At 54.1% G+C, this 15,349-nt stretch overlaps 7 protein-coding genes across 7 annotated transcripts; 3 read left to right on the top strand and 4 right to left on the bottom strand.

Moving 5' to 3' along the window:
• Positions 1-983: 983 nt before the first annotated feature.
• Positions 984-3,465, bottom strand: LRP88_02586 (uncharacterized protein; the record flags this gene model as incomplete). The annotated part of the gene is made up of 4 exons (XM_083239230.1): positions 984-1,366; positions 1,423-2,990; positions 3,062-3,273; positions 3,421-3,465. 4 exons carry the CDS (start codon positions 3,463-3,465, stop codon positions 984-986), a joined length of 2,208 nt encoding a protein of 735 aa, XP_083104360.1.
• A 1,077-nt stretch (positions 3,466-4,542) lies between these two features.
• On the top strand, positions 4,543-6,299 carry LRP88_02585 (acyl--CoA ligase; the record flags this gene model as incomplete). The annotated part of the gene is made up of 5 exons (XM_083239229.1): positions 4,543-5,060; positions 5,113-5,137; positions 5,190-5,226; positions 5,277-6,145; positions 6,195-6,299. 5 exons carry the CDS (start codon positions 4,543-4,545, stop codon positions 6,297-6,299), a joined length of 1,554 nt encoding a protein of 517 aa, XP_083104359.1.
• Positions 6,300-6,633: 334 nt separating this feature from the next.
• On the bottom strand, positions 6,634-7,080 carry LRP88_02584 (uncharacterized protein; the record flags this gene model as incomplete). Its single annotated transcript, XM_083239228.1, has 1 exon — positions 6,634-7,080. The coding sequence occupies one exon, from the start codon at positions 7,078-7,080 to the stop codon at positions 6,634-6,636; it is 447 nt and encodes a 148-aa protein (XP_083104358.1).
• A 2,218-nt stretch (positions 7,081-9,298) lies between these two features.
• On the top strand, positions 9,299-9,803 carry LRP88_02583 (YciI family protein; the record flags this gene model as incomplete). Its single annotated transcript, XM_083239227.1, has 4 exons — positions 9,299-9,393; positions 9,441-9,496; positions 9,556-9,710; positions 9,762-9,803. The coding sequence occupies 4 exons, from the start codon at positions 9,299-9,301 to the stop codon at positions 9,801-9,803; spliced, it is 348 nt and encodes a 115-aa protein (XP_083104357.1).
• Positions 9,804-10,134: 331 nt separating this feature from the next.
• LRP88_02582 (uncharacterized protein) lies at positions 10,135-11,734 on the bottom strand (the record flags this gene model as incomplete). The annotated part of the gene is made up of 5 exons (XM_083239226.1): positions 10,135-10,347; positions 10,398-10,792; positions 10,882-11,006; positions 11,068-11,464; positions 11,518-11,734. 5 exons carry the CDS (start codon positions 11,732-11,734, stop codon positions 10,135-10,137), a joined length of 1,347 nt encoding a protein of 448 aa, XP_083104356.1.
• Positions 11,735-12,572: 838 nt separating this feature from the next.
• LRP88_02581 (ribosomal protein P1) lies at positions 12,573-13,128 on the top strand (the record flags this gene model as incomplete). Its single annotated transcript, XM_083239225.1, has 4 exons — positions 12,573-12,641; positions 12,736-12,813; positions 12,884-13,019; positions 13,082-13,128. 4 exons carry the CDS (start codon positions 12,573-12,575, stop codon positions 13,126-13,128), a joined length of 330 nt encoding a protein of 109 aa, XP_083104355.1.
• Positions 13,129-13,554: 426 nt separating this feature from the next.
• Positions 13,555-14,660, bottom strand: LRP88_02580 (ubiquitin-related domain-containing protein; the record flags this gene model as incomplete). The annotated part of the gene is made up of 4 exons (XM_083239224.1): positions 13,555-14,049; positions 14,111-14,261; positions 14,315-14,528; positions 14,579-14,660. The coding sequence occupies 4 exons, from the start codon at positions 14,658-14,660 to the stop codon at positions 13,555-13,557; spliced, it is 942 nt and encodes a 313-aa protein (XP_083104354.1).
• Positions 14,661-15,349: the final 689 nt, after the last annotated feature.

Raw genomic sequence — 15,349 nt, 5'->3', positions numbered from 1 at the left:
AATCTCAGCTCAACCCTGCGCGACGAAACTTTGCGACTACAACTCTTGAACAACGGATAGACTGTTTTTGCTGTCAGTTCTCTTCAGACGACCTCCCCCCCTTTCAGCTATATTCCGCTCGGCGTTTGGTCCCATATACGGCACAGGGCTGCCCCCAAGGATGAACTGCATTTGCTTTTATACGAACCCCAATTTTTGCGCTCTTCTGTTTTATTTTATCCCCCTCCTCCTTTACGGCATGGCGTTTGATTTGAAGGCTCTGGAAGAGATGATATCCCCCTCCTATTTTACACTGCACGCACACGCACAAGCGATGGACGAAGAGAACGACCAAAGGGCGGAATGCCCAGGACCGGCTTAGGTTTACAGGTTTTTTTAACGAGACGATGAGCAGGCGGGTCGAGGGAAATATGGATGGACTTTGATGTACAATCGTGTAATATATATAGACGGGTTGCCCCTTTTTGCCTCCCACCTTTATTCTCCTTTTCATGAAATTTATACGTGACGGGATGAAAAAATCGTCCAGTTGTGTCACTACTCTCATCCCATCTTCATTGCTTTCATCTCATGTTGTTTACTGTGATGCTTTGAGTTCATGGATCTTACCGGGTGTCCCCGGGAAGCTCGGTCGTGGCAAAGACACCACGCACCACGACTTCGTCAGCAACATGAGGAATCAACACGGACCCACGGCCGAGGTACAAGCATGTTCATGAACATGATGATGATGCGTTATGTACTTTCCCCTCCCATGAATGCTATGCCGCAATGTACACGAATACCTCCTCCCTTTCTGGGCTCGACTTTTTTTGTCTACCATCTCTTCCCAAGTCAAGACTCACACGGTAGAATCCCAGCAAGTATCTCCGGCTCACAACCCGTTCATATATACACTGCCGCTTCTCAAGCTACAGCTTGTCCGTCCTCTACCGCGCTATCCTCCGGCGACAGGCCTCGCACCTGCACCCCCTCTTGGTTCTCTAGACAGCCTGGACGTAGCTCGCAGGCACGCTTCCCGTGACGCCCGCCTTTTCAACCTCGACCCAGCCATCGCCCGGGTCATCCTGCACGAGGACGAAGCGTTCGCCCTCTGCCATGGAGTGCTCGTTCTCGCTCTGTGCCGTGTACTCGTAGAGCGCCTCGACGTAGCGGAGCTTCTTTGCGCCGCGCTTAGGCGCCACAGCAGGGCCCTTCTTCTTGGTCGAGGCTGTTACAGATGAGGTGGTGGACGTCGAGTACGTGGATGAGGGCCTGGCCGCGGGTGCTGGCGCTGAGGGCGTGGTTGTGGTGGTTATTTCTACATATGATGCTGGGACGAGGCCTTCCTTATAGCCTAGGCGGACCTTGATCCAGCCGGAGCCGTCTGTTGCGACACAGTTAGAACATGTCATGATCATGATAGGGAATAGTCACACTTACCATCAGGTTCGAGCAGAACCACATCCCGGCCTTCTGGTACTGTAAGCTCGCCGTCACCGCTCCCTTCGAAAGCATACAACATCTTGCCCTTCTTTTCCTCCTTGTCGCCGCCGTTTGGGGCGCTAGCTCCTCCATCTGTGATGTATGCTGTTGGTGGAGGCGCCATGATTCGGTTCTTGCGCACAGTATTGGACGTCTTGGACGAGATGCCCGGTCGCGGACCAACCTCAGGGGGCGTCTCCTCAGCAGGACTGCGCTGCCCAGACACGGAGCCCGATAAGGACGGGCGTGCTGAGTGTGAGCTGAGAGAGGTCATGGTGTTGGAACGGGTGAGGTCGGGCCCGTCCGAAGTGGCTGAGTGCGTCGATGTCATGGTGGCGCTCGGCTTGAGCAGCTTGTTTGCAGAGTCCTGGCGTTCAGCCTTGAGCTTCTTGCGCTCCTCCTTTGTCTGTTCGCCAGGGCAGTCGGCGGGCACCTTCATCTCGCACTTGCTATGACACGTGTAGCCGCAGTCCCGACAGTCGAAGCCCTTGGCGCTCAATCCCCAAATCCTCTCGCCGCAGAGGTCGCAGTTGGTAGGTATCTTGAATGTCTGACCCTTAAAGTTGTGGTTCTTAGCTCCGAGGGTGACATCGCCGACAACGGATGTGATGGTCGACGTCTCGACCTCGGCCGTCAGCCGCTGACGATCAACGGCGTGAAGGTCCTCTTGCATCGCGAAGAGGGTGCGGACAACTTCGACTTCGTCCTTCTTCTCCTTGCCTTCTCGGACTCGTTGCTTCAAGCGTCTCACGCCCTCGACTTCTCTTCGCTTCTTATCCACTTCCCTCCGTAGCTCGCCCAGTTGCGATTTAGACTTGCTCAAGACGTTGCGCAGGTAAATCTTGGCCGTCTCGTCAACCACCATTGTGCCGTCGTCATGCCAGACGGGGCTGGCCTCGAATTGCTTATCCGGAGGTTCCCTCCAAGAACCAATGTTGTGCTGAATGTACATCATGGAGTCGAGATGCGGCAGATTCCTCAGAATCTCGGTGCCCTGGTGCTGAATCATGCCATTGCTCTGCTGCAGCATGTCGGATTCGAGGTTGGTCGCAACGGTCCAGAGGCTATTGAGCTTTGCCGTTCGGAATTCACTCAGGTCCTGTAGACTATCCATAACCTCGGGGATATATTCGTGATAGTACTTTTCCTTTTGCTTGTTGGTAACGTTGATGGAAATGATATAAGTGTTCTTGGCATTGTTCATCTCAAAGAGCTGCTGCTGGTAGGCACTCTGGGCCTTGGCCTTGTCGTAATGCGACTCAGTCTTTTTGCGCTTGGCCTCGACCTCCTGGCACACGGTGTCGTACTTGGCCTTGGTCTTGGCGAGGGCGGCATACGAGCCATCGCGCTCCTGCTCGAGCTTGGCGGCATATTCGGCATGGCGTTTGCGCAGTTCCTCGAACCGGGTACCGAAGAACTTGAGCGGCTCGGCGACCTGGGATACAAGGCTGTTGGCATATTTATCGTGTTCGCCGGCGCGGGATTCGAGCGTCGTAAGCTGGGTTGTCCATGTCGTCAATGAGGCGCTGACGTAGTTAGCACGAATGCGCACAAACCGGACTGCGGGAGGACGGATGGTAGCTTCGGTCTATCATACCTCTCAAGCGAGCCGGGCGTCATGGCAGGGGAATCGCCAACGCTCAACTGAGCCGTCTTCTTATTCTTCTTCTCAAAGTACTTCTTTGCGAGAGCCGTAAGCTTGGCGCTGTATTCCTTCTCGATGACAGCGCGTTCTCGGTAGAACTGCTGGATATCTTCAAGCCATGCGATGCCATGTCCGACCCAAGCATTGGCGGGTTTGAAGCCGTCCTAGCATGTTTGTCAGCTGTACGAGTCCACGTCAAGTCCAAGTCGAGTCTCGGTCGTCGGATCTGCAGGGGGCGCAACCAGCAATGCCAAAGCAAGAGCCAGAGGCGAAACAAGTCGAGGGTATCGTCGGATAGAGAGGCAACCAACCTTGAGCTCGGCGCCAAAGGTGGGCATTTCGTCCACCTCAGCCATGATGGGCGACGTCTGGATGTAGTCGGATCAGAGCGGGGAGGAGGGGGATCGTTGGTCGCTGAAGAGGAGGCATGCACGTGATGGCAGAGCCGGGAGGAGACGGAGACGGAAGACCTCGTGGCGACTATCGTGTATGAATGGAACTGCTAGTAAAGTTGAAGCTGTAGATGCGACGGGGAAGACGACGGCGGGGAAGAAGATGGAGGCGCAGCTCGAGGATGAGAGAGAGCGGCTGTCCCAATGGAGTAGGTGGTGAGTTCAGGCGTTGATGCCCCTAACTTGCAGCGGAGGTGCAGCTTGCAGCCAGAACAGCCTAACCTAACGTCCATCTAAAACCCCGCCAATTAATTAATGGCCCCGGGCCAAGTCTTACCCAAGGCCTTTTCTGCCCAGACGGTCCTGCCGATTTCCGGCGCCAGCCACATGGAGCTTGACAGTTCCAGGCTCCGAGATCCATGGATCAATTTAGCCGCTATGAAGGATATGGATGGATAAAGGCAGATATATGGCTCGTGCCGTTGTATCTCAATGTAGTATCCCTAGAACGGCCTGCTTTATCCGGGCATGCACAATGACGAGAGATCTCCAGAGCCTCAAACATACAAAAGCTGACGTGTTGGGCCTCAAAATGCCCCATATCATGACAGCTCCTCTCTTCCCTCCCGTGTCCAGGGCAACTCGTTCTGGAAGCATCCCCTGAAATTCCCCCGTATCCCTGCTGTTACAGGCTGGCCCGCGTCTTCCCACCCCGTAATTATGGGCTCTAGGGACGGGGTGGGCTGGGTTCGGTGGGCGGTCGGATGGAAGCCGAGGGGGCCCCGGACGAGCCAAGAAGCACGTCACCGTTCCCCTATCACCAGAGCGAGCAGCCGAGAGCTAACAAAGTTGAACCCGTTGAACGTGGTTTTGATCTTTATCTTTTTTCTTTCCATCATCGTGACTTGACATTAATACCCCGTTCTGTTCAAAGAGGTCGCATCCCATTACTGGACAACAACTCCCGCTAAACCCTCGGCCCTGCGTATCCCGAGCTCTCTCTCACTCAATCTTCATCCATTCACCTGATCTTGCGCAATCATGGCATTGACCCTCCAAACCGCCATCAACCAGGGCAATCCCCTCGCCGAGGCCGTCATCGTGCCCTCCAAGCCCAGCGCCCTCACCAAGCGCTACTCGGAGCTCCAGGCCGACGTGGCCGCCTTCCAGCGCAAGCTCGCCGACCTCGGCATCACCAAGGCGGCGCCCGTGAGCATCGCCCTCGTCAACTCGTACGAGTTCATCGTCTCCTTCCTGGCCGCCTCGTGGCAGCGCGGCATCGCTGCGCCTCTCAACCCGAACTACAAGCAGGACGAGTTTGAGTTTTACATTGACGACGTCAAGAGCGCCATCGTCCTCGTTCCCCGGGGTGCTTGGGCTGCCAACGCTCCCAGCGTCAAGGCTGCCAAGAAGTTCAATGCTGCCGTCGCTGAGTGCTACTGGGACACCTCCAAGGGCGAGGTTGCCCTGGACGTCAAGGACTATGGCCTCCTGAAGGGCAAGACGGAAAAGGTCTTGACTGCTGAGCCTGATGATGTTGCTCTGATTCTCCACACCAGGTTGGTTATCTCATGATATGCCTGATATCTCACTCTCACTAACACTGGATAGCGGCACTACATCTCGACCCAAGGTGGTAAGTATATGATAACTAAAACCCATTCATGGTCAAAATCTCACATTTCTAGGTTCCTCTCACTCACCGTAACCTGACCAGAACCATGCGTATGTCATTGTGAGAGCCTTGAGTGAACACCGCTGACTGACCCTACCAGACAACATCAAGCAGACATATCAGCTCACCGATAAGGACCGAACCATGCTGGTCATGCCTCTGTTCCACGTCCACGGCCTGCTCTGCGGTCTCCTAGCGCCCCTCTTCACCGGCGGCTCTATGGTCGTGCCCACCAAGTTCTCAGCCTCCGAGTTCTGGGTCGACTTTATCGCTCACAAGGCCAACTGGTACACGGCCGTCCCTACCATCCACCAGATCCTGCTCAAGAACCCTCCCCCGAGCCCCAAGCCAAGCATTCGCTTCATCCGCTCCTGCTCCAGCCCCCTGTCGCCCACCGTCTTCCAGCAGCTCGAGGAGACGTACAATGCTCCCGTGCTCGAGGCCTACGCCATGACCGAGGCGTCGCACCAGATGACCTCGAACCCTCTTCCCCCGGCCAAGAGAAAGGCTGGCACCGTCGGTATCGGCCAGGGCGTCGAGGTCAGAATCCTCAACGACCAGGGTGAGGAGGTGTCCCAGGGCTCCGAGGGCGAGATCTGCATCAAGGGCGAGAACGTGACCAAGGGTTACCTCAACAACCCCGAGGCCAACGCCTCTTCTTACCACAAGAACGGCTTCTTCCGCACGGGCGACCAGGGCAAGAAGGACGAGGACGGATATATCATCATCACCGGCCGTATCAAGGAGCTCATCAACAAGGGCGGCGAGAAGATTAGCCCCATCGAGCTGGACAATGTCCTGACGCGCCACCCCAAGGTCAGCGAGGCCGTCAGCTTTGCTATTCCTGACGAGGTGTACGGCCAGGACATTGGTGTGGCGGTGGTTCTCAAGAACGGCGAGAAGCTGACGGCCAGCGAGCTCAAGGGCTGGGTGGAGGAGCGATCTGCCAAGTTCAAGGTGCCCAAGAAGGTGAGTTTGCTCTTGCACTAGAGTGATAGGAGATGCTAACGATGGCCAGGTTTACTTCACCGAGGTGATGCCCAAGACGGCGACTGGCAAGATCCAAAGGAGAATCGTGGCCGAGACCATGATAAAGCAGGAGACTCCCAAGGCCAAGCTGTAAAGGCAGGATTATTTATAACGGCACACACTACAGGATATCTATACACATACATCTCAAGTCACTGGGGAAGAATCGGTATACATTTGGATAGAAGGCTTAAGTCAAAGAGAGATTGTTTCTCATATATTCATGAAGGCATTCGCTGAAAACCTGCTACTTTGAAACCAATTATCCACAACCAGGCTGTCTCATGAGCATATCATTACTTCTCCCCCTGTGGGAAAACCCAACCCCGCCCTCTGCTTTTTTGCTTCTTTGCAGATCTCGTAGATTAACTCCGCATTACTTGCATCTCGTCTAAAATCCAAAACCCTGTCGTTTTTGTAAAGGCCTTCTAGTCGTAGTGGCCGTCGTCGTCGGCAAGCTCAATCACATCATCCTCGTCGTTGATGTACAGGCGGCTGTCGTTCCTCTTGAGACCGCTGGGTCGCTCGGCGGCGCTGGGGCCGAGATTCTTGCGGGGGGTCACGGTGTGACGCTCAACCCACGAAGAGGTGCCGTCTGGGGCCTCCCAGCGGAGGGGCTCCTTGTTAAGGGAGGGCTTCTCAGACTCCTTCTTCTCAGAGTCGGCGGCGGGCTTGACCTCGACGCCGGCCTCCTGGGCGCTGTGCAGGCAGGCGGCGTTGGCGTCTTGGAGGTCGAGGAAGACGGAGACGATGGAGACAGTGGACGAAGTGTCCCGATGGAGGAGAACGAAGACGGAGGGAGCCATGATATGGTTCTTCTGTGAGGGGGGCAGGTAGGTGTTGTCCAGCGTCGTCTCAGGTAGAATGTAGGGCATAGGTAGATGGTTGTTTGTAGGTGTATAAGTGTTTAGTATCCAATGGATATGATGTTTGCTTGCTATGATGTAGCTATTGTATGAAATGTGATGAAGAGTGAAGAGACAAAAGGGAAGCTATCGAGGTGCGAAGCAAGACATTATTATATCATTGAACCCAAGCTACCCTGGCACGATCCAATTGCCAACCACCGGGGCTCAGCTGACCTTGTTTTTTTTCTCCCAAGGCAAGGCCGCCATGTTTCTCGCCGCCTCTCGCCGCATCTACAGCTCCCTCCCGAACAAGGTAGAACGGGGTAAAAGCTCAGATCCAATGCGGGAAAACCAACCAAACCCCGGTCCCCAAAAAAGTTGCGCGTTTTCTAAGCTAGTCACGGGTGGTGTGACGGGGTGTGCAATGAAGCAAGGGACCTTGCCGGGATTTGACTGCCTCTCTCTCTATTGTCTCTGTGGTTTTCTCTCTTTCTGTGAGAAACCTTTCCCCTTGTCTGAATGTTCCGGCCCGGCCGATGACCTCTTTTTTTTCTTACGTTCTCGAGACCATCAATCCCGTGGGCCTTGACGACATGGGGGGTGGGCGGAGAGGCAACGCCGAGCCTTGATGGTCCTTTTTCGGAGCTGGAGCGGAGAGACGCCGGGTTCCATCTCCGTATGCTCCGGCGCTCGCCCGTACTGCAGACACTGCAAAACAACAAACTGCTTAAATGGAAGAATACTTGAAAAGTGACTCTGGAGGACACTCTGTCTCTCGCATCTACGCGAATCTATGGCACCATCGTCCGGGGCCAACGTGGCAACCGACCCTAACCCATCGCCAGCATATCCCCTCCCCTCTGGTCCCCCATAGATAGCATGATGACATACGATACCCGACGCAGGAATTTCTCTGATGAACGCTTGGGCCAGACGGCGGCGTGTGATGGGCGGTGACGTTATATCCGGCTGGCCTATGCTCCCCCCGAGGAGAAAGACGGAGTGGGCTCGGGGAGTCGTTGCACAGCCCTTCTTCCCGGGGTCTCCGGGTTGCGGGATGACTTGCTTGCCTCGGAGCTGAAAACAGCTACCCTGGAATGGAGACACATCATTTGACCCAGGACGTATTTCCCCTTGAGGATGGCAACTGTCGTCACAGGTCGGAAATCTGTGTCGCCGATCTACTCTTTTTCAATGTGACTCAATCTCGCACGAGGACACAAACGGCCATGAGACCCCGTTTGTGGTACCCCGGGCAATCGAGGGGAGCTCTTTGAAGCTTTGTAGCCGAAGTCGGGGACCAACAAGCTCCCAAGAATTTGTCATGACCTTGAGGTTTTTTTGGTAAGCAGCGTCATGGCCTTTTCCAAGGAATAGAATTCGAGTCGTCTTCTATTCTCAATGGCCATGGGTTTTTATTATATCTTACTTATGCGTCGCAGATGGGATGGTTCGGTCGCCCTCTTGACATTTGTAGTGGGAGCATAGCTCTCACCTGATCAACTCGTACGGTGTTTCGTCCAACACCTCCATACTGGCTGATACTATAGCATTACCAGCGGCAATTCGTCACCTTGGTCATGTATGATGCGAATTAAACATAGAACGTTGGTCATATCGTTTAACATGCAACTCTTGGGACGTTAATCTTCATACTGACCTCGGGAGGCATCATGATTTGTTTCCTTGACAGCGCATACCCTGGACATGGACGATCTCAATTGTGCCTATGGATTCCTAGACTCGTCAAAGCCAACGCAACAACACTATATTACCAAATTCGCAATTTTATAAACTTCTCGCTATGATTATCTTCAAACATGTATGACTGATAGAGGTGCATTCTACTGCACTGGCTCCCTATGAACCTATCATGACATGACACCATGACATCCACAATGTTGGCTCCAGTTACAGATCGCCAGCTAAATTATAGTATACCACGCCTGTCAAGAACACCTTGCCACTATACCGCCGCAAACCGGCCCATCGGCATCGTCAACCTCCTCACATCCTCGGTGGAGAGCTCATGTCGATTCGAAAGGCGTACTCGGCGCGCCTTTGTACCCCACCTCGAATCGTCACCCCCGCAGTTACAGTACCTACCTCTAAGAAACCTCAACGATATAAACCTACCTTGCCAACGTCTTGAACTAAACCTTTCCCAATGGCATCGCGTCTTCGAGTCTCGCCAGCTTCCCTTTCTCGATTTAGAGTCACCCCTCGTCTTACTACTATTCGCACAATGCAGTCCGTCTCGGTGCCCCCCGGCAAGTACGAGTTCCTGGTCGTCGTCCCGGATAAGCCTGGCGTTCGTGAGAAGAGGCTCGAAGTTAGACAGTGAGCATTCAATTGGCTGCAATTTTAACGTATACTAATGTCTGTAGTATTCATTTCAGCAACATGCAGCCTAATGTTGAGAACGGAAGCTGGAAGACGGGAGGTATGTTTGAACACTCAGGTATCTCGGCCCACGAAGCGAGAGAAGCTAACTACATGCAGGTGCCCTTTTGAACAGTGTCCCCAAGGATGACAGCCCCGACAGCCTCGACTTCATGGGCAGCACCCTCGTCTGCGTGGCCAAGTCGGTCGAAGAGGTGCGCGAGCAGTTGAGCAAAGACATCTATGCTACCTCTGGTGTGTGGGACATGGACAAGGTGAGAACACCCAGCAAACAAATATTGTGCCTCTACTAACTCGCCGAATAGATCCAGATCTACCCCTTCCGCGCTGCCTTTAGACAGCCTTAAGCCTCGGCACACAGCCTGGTGACGAGATGGACAAACGTAATAACATAAACAACTGAATTCTGCATTGCTCACTACCAGGATGTCTCCGTTTTCCCATCCGCCCATTGCTGGAGGCTCCCATCTTCGAGTGATCCGTCCGTTCCTTGTCCCCATCCTTGTCCAAGCCCCTGTTCCTACCCAGTTCCATATCCCTATAATCAAGTCCTATTAGAAGCTCAGCAAAGAAAGCCCAAGCAGCCACCAAAACACCTCGAGATCCATCCGACCTGGAACGTTCCAATTAAAGTAGAAATAAACGCCACGATACACCAGACAGCCCATTAGCCGCTTTTCACTCGGTCTTGCTCTCCTCCACTTCCCTGGCCTCAACATGTCCATCTGCCTTTCCGTTGCCGTTCTCTGCTGCTTCCTCCGCCGCAACTCTGAGTTCGTAGTTGAGATCGAAACATTCAGCAAGGAGCTCACTGACGCTCCCTTGCCCCTCGGGGATGTCGCCGTTAACCACAAACTTGCCGTCCACTTTCATGTTGTCGAGCGAGTTGAGCTGCTTAGAGTTAGATGCAACGCATTGCCGACTAGAAACACGACACTTACCTTCATGCTGTACGGGTAGAGCTCTCGTACAGACGAAACACCTCCGTTCTTCTTCACCTCGATCAGACAGCGCTTCAGCGTCTGCAGCTGGTTGTACACGGGTAGCAGCGCCTCCGATACCGGCTCTGACGCCAGCATGAACGAGTAGATGTACGCATACGACCGTCGAATCAAGTACAGCAGGGTTCGCTGAGTCCAAAGGTCAGCGGTACGCCCCCGATCGTCCAGCCAGTTTCCAGCATCTCGGCTTTCGTCAATCTTGTCAAGCTGTCGTTGGAAGTCGTATAGGTCTGTCTCGCGCAGAGACCATGCTTGTGTCAGGGAGAGCTTCTCGAGGTTGTTGCGAATCTGAAGCAACTCGGTGTAGATTGGCCGCCATTGATCGGCGACTTCTCCTTGTCTTCTCAGAATTAGCACACGTATTGCTCAACGAGGCGTAGTTCAACTTGCCGCTCAAGAACGAGGTCTGACCACCGGAGGCAACGGTTGTAAAGCTCTCGAACTTCCTCGCCACCCTCCACCGAAGAACCATCCTCTGCTGTGAACTTGCCACCGTTGTGGTTCTCGCCAATCTCCAAGATCTGGTTTCGTAGCTTCTTAACCTCGTTGCTCGAGAACTACACACCGTTAGTTTGGCTCCTAGACATGCAACAACTTCCCTACCTTGGACTTGGTGTTTGCTAGAGAGATGGACCGCAGGATAGAGACGAGCTTCTCGTGGGTCTCCAAAAGGGACTGGGGGACTCGCTCTAGTCTCTTTTGAAGCTTCTCGAGGGTGCTGTTGCAAAGCTTGATTCGATTGCTAAGCAGGGTGAGCATGTAGGGAGGGTGTCGCTTGTCAGGAGATTCGTCATTCGCGGCATCGCGGATGCTGTTGCACAAGTCCTCTAGCGTTGACTTGATGCTACCAAGGTCCTTAGCGGAGTACACATCGGCTTCAACCAGGTGATCGAGCAGTCGCTTGATGGTCGAGGTCAAAGCGTAAGTCGCAGGCGCTTCGTTGTTTCGTCCGATCGTGAGATAAAAGAGTGATAGCAACTGGAAGCAGCTCTCAAGGACCTTGTCCACTGCGACGGAAATGTCAGCTTAATCGCATATATCGTAGGCCATAGACACATACGTCTGTTCTCTTCACTGTCGCCTGTCTCGGCGCGGACGACGGTCAGTTCCTTAACCTGGTCCATAGTTTGATCAAACAGAGGCATGACGTCCTGTGTTCGGATGTAGTTCGTTCGATCCTGCTTGAGGAGCAGCAAGTGATCCCGGGTCATGATCAGTTTGTCGAGAATGGCGCGCTCCCGGGGGTCCCGTGGCAAGGGGATTGCTGGCGTGTCCATGATGACGGATGTCGGGCTCAAGCTTGCTTGGTGTATCGAGCGTAAGCTGCTTGGGAATGAGAGACGAGTCTTAAACAAATTCGTCGATATCAAGCTTGGATGAGCTGTTCTTGTTTTGCGCAGGTTCTCCGAGCTTCCGTGGAGTGACGAAAGGCGATGAGAGTGGCGGCGGGGTCAGGTTTAGATAGGAAGATCAGAGTCGGGCCTCAGTGGGGGAGGTCGCGATGGACTAGGTCGGCGTAGCTTCGCTTCGCTTCGAGCAAAGAGAGAGGAACGAGGGCCTAGAGGCGGAAGTTCGGGGGATCGGGAAGAGCTGGAAGAAGGACGAAAAGGGTCGGCGACTAAGACTTGAGAGCTGCAAGTCCTTGGAGGAGTCAATCGCAGCGTTTTTACGTACGAAAGTCTGAAGGTCACGCTTGTTTGCCAGGGATGTTGTCACTTAAAGAAGAGGCCCAGCCAGGAGGACCCCCTCCATGCGCTGCACTACGGCACTGAGCCCGAACCTGCGATAATGGATAATGGTGGGGCGCTGTTTGGATCCAGCCAAGGTGGGGTACATGCCGCAAGGCAGAGCGGGTCGCTTGCAAGAGGCCGTGATTGGCTCGTTAGCCAGTGCCTAATCGCCCACCGGCACGGAAGGCACAGGCAGACACGGAGCTCGGATAATCTATTGAGCCCTCCACTTTAGGTCTTGAAGCCCTCCAACCCGAGAATTTCGACCAGGGTAATTTTCTGTGGTAAGCACTCCGGTTAGTGATATTCGACCTCAAACCACAATCGAACTCGACTTCGTGCAGACTCACCAATCTCCCACCTGCATCGACAGAACTCATTCACAATGTCTCACGCCGAGCTCGCTTCGTCCTACGCGGCCCTGATCCTCGCCGACGACGGCGTTGAGATCACCGTACGTTCCCTTCCCGCCGTCAAAATTCAATATGCCCCGCGGCCTCGAAATTGTGTGTGCGGGTGAAGGCTAACTCGTCATCGCAACACCACAGGCCGACAAGCTCCAGACCCTCATCAAGGCCGCCAAGGTCGAGGACGTCGAGCCCATCTGGACCTCCATCTTCGCCAAGGTACGACCCGATCGCGACTGCGCCGTCATCGAGAATTGGAGTTTCTAACCAATGATTTTTGTGCGAATAGGCTCTTGAGGGCAAGGATGTCAAGGACCTCCTCGTGAACGTCGGCTCCGGTGGTGGTGCCGCCGCTGCCACTGGCGGTGCTGCCGCTGCTGGTGGCGATGCCGCCGCTGCTCCCGCTGAGGAGGAGAAGGAGGAGGGTACGTTTCAACCCCTCGAATCGTCTCTGTGCCAGGTCGCGGAATGCTAACAACTACTACAGAGGCTGAGGAGTCCGACGAGGACATGGGTTTCGGTCTCTTCGACTAAAAAGTCACGCCGCTACGACTGTTTCCTTGTTTTTCGCACTTCGACTGCATGGCTTCGGGGTTTCCAATCGATCGATCATACAGGATGGAGAGAGGGCACTATATCCTGCGCCCTGGACAGAGTAGCTTCCTTCATACGAATCTATGATGAACGCGCTCAACGGAGTTTACGCGGAGGGAGAATTGGTCAATTCAACGGCTCTGAAAAAAGAAAGGTCCCGCCATGGGTGGTTTGAGTTCAACATGGGTCTCTCGAAGTGACAAGTGCTGGTGAAAGTGTGAATTGGACGGAGTCTCTGTGCTCCTCTTCTGCCCTCTACCTAACTGGCATATTTTCTGCGTAATCTCGATCTTGCTTTCTCTCGCCCGTCATACCCAACCAACGCCGCGCAATGCAACCTTCATTTACGCCCACATAAACTCGAATTTATTTCACAATCAACACGGAAGAGGGAACCAATCCCGCTTCCTTGAGGGTCTTGGACATGTCGACATCGCCCTGGAAGGTCTGTCTCGGGAACGTAGTCGTGAAGCTGGTGACGGCATTGCCAGTTTCGCTCTCGATCTGTTGTGCCAGCTCAAACAGGGTTGTCTCAGCAGGGAGTGTCTTGGTGATGTTCCCCCCGCCGGTCTGCAACCGAAGACGGGCCTCGTTGTGGTTTGCCTTTGGCTTGGGCGCGGCAGCCGCGGCGGCACCGCCGGCAGGAGTGGCGACGGCCTCGGCCTGGGGAGCTCGTCCTTCGCGGGCAGCCTTGGCCTCCTCGGCCTTGCGGCGACGTTCGGCCTTGTCGGCTTCGATCTTGGCCTTGATTCGCTTCTTGGCTTCCATGTCGTCGAGCTTCTCCTGACGCTTCTTCTCGGCTTCCTTGATCTGCTGCTTGCGGGCGAGCTCCTCCTTGGCCTCCTGGGTCTCCCTGGTAGACTTTTGACGGATTTTCTAGAATAATTAGAAAATGTTAGACTCTTAGAATTTGAACACATACCTCGTTGCGCTTCTGCTCCTCCTTGTCCTGCATAGCCTGAGCGGCCTTCTTGGCTTGGAGGCGCTCACGGAGCTCCTCAAGTTTGGCCCTCTTCTGGTCCTCGGTCAAAGGGGCAATCTCCTCCGTCGACTCTGAGAAATCGGTATGCTCACTAAAGCCGTATTAGTTGTGTGAACCTATAAAGTGAGTAAATTGTTGACATACGTCTTGGTCGCGTGATAGCTTGCCAGATCATGGCTTCTGAAGCGCTTGCCGCACTCATTGCAGACCAGAGACTTGGCCTTGCCCGTCTCGAGCTCTGCGATCTTGGCCTCGGTGTCATCGTCCTCATCATCCTCCTTGTCGTCAGAGGCAGCAGCCTTGATCTCCTCTAGGGGCTTGTCCTGGTTGTCCTCGAGCCACTGAAGAGCTCCCTGGACTAAGACAAGGTCAGCTGGTGCGTTTACAAATGAGATGGGAACAACCTACGACCGCCGGACTTCTTAACTGCGAGCTCGGCGCGCTCCTTGTCAAAGCCCATATCGAGCAGGGTGTCGAGATCGGAAGGCATGTTGGCGGTGAGTGGTGGTGTAAGGTGTAAGTTTGTCGATGGTGGGGTTGAGCGTCTGAGGTGAGGGGCTATAATGTGAGGTGAGGATGATTGGAAGGGGTTAAATGAGCTGAGTAGAAGCTGCCTCTGGTGGATAAAAGGCAAGTGAATGCTCCCATATATTCACTGAGCCGAATTGAAGTGGCTGTGGGCAAGAAACAGTGAATCTGATGATTGTGGTGGTTCTTAGTTCCAGTTTGAGCTTGGGCTGACAGCTCTCAAGAGACGTCATTCAGCCGCTGCCTCAGTGACGTGCCTGTCTCCCGCCGGGTTTACTACGGCTAACGCCGAACGCTTTAAGCATGCTCCTTTGTTCGAACTCGTGATTGTTTGTTCTTGGACTCGAGACTATTTGTTGCATACATATATAGAATGCGCTCTTTTCTTCAATATTTATAGATTCTTTCTTCTGTTCTGCTTTGTCCCTTGGTCATGTCCTCGTCTCTTCACCCGCGCACGCCATGACTTTACCTCCTTGGCTTACGACCATCAAACGTCGTTTGGTGTGTTCCCTCACTCACGATGCAGTGCTACAGCTGGAACTTGGGCTAAGTCTTATAGACTGGTGATCAAGAAAGCTCTGAAGCAGCTCAGTCGACGGCTTCGGAAGTTTCAGATGGCCGTCCTCCACCTCCCCGAGAACTGCTCGC

Source organism: Fusarium phalaenopsidis, assembly GCF_050370095.1.
Source record: "Fusarium phalaenopsidis strain FUZ10S chromosome Unknown contig_32286, whole genome shotgun sequence".
Taxonomy (NCBI): Eukaryota; Fungi; Ascomycota; class Sordariomycetes; order Hypocreales; family Nectriaceae; genus Fusarium; species Fusarium phalaenopsidis.
The sequence above is the reverse complement of the archived record's forward strand: the minus strand, read 5'-3'. Positions and strand labels throughout refer to the sequence as shown.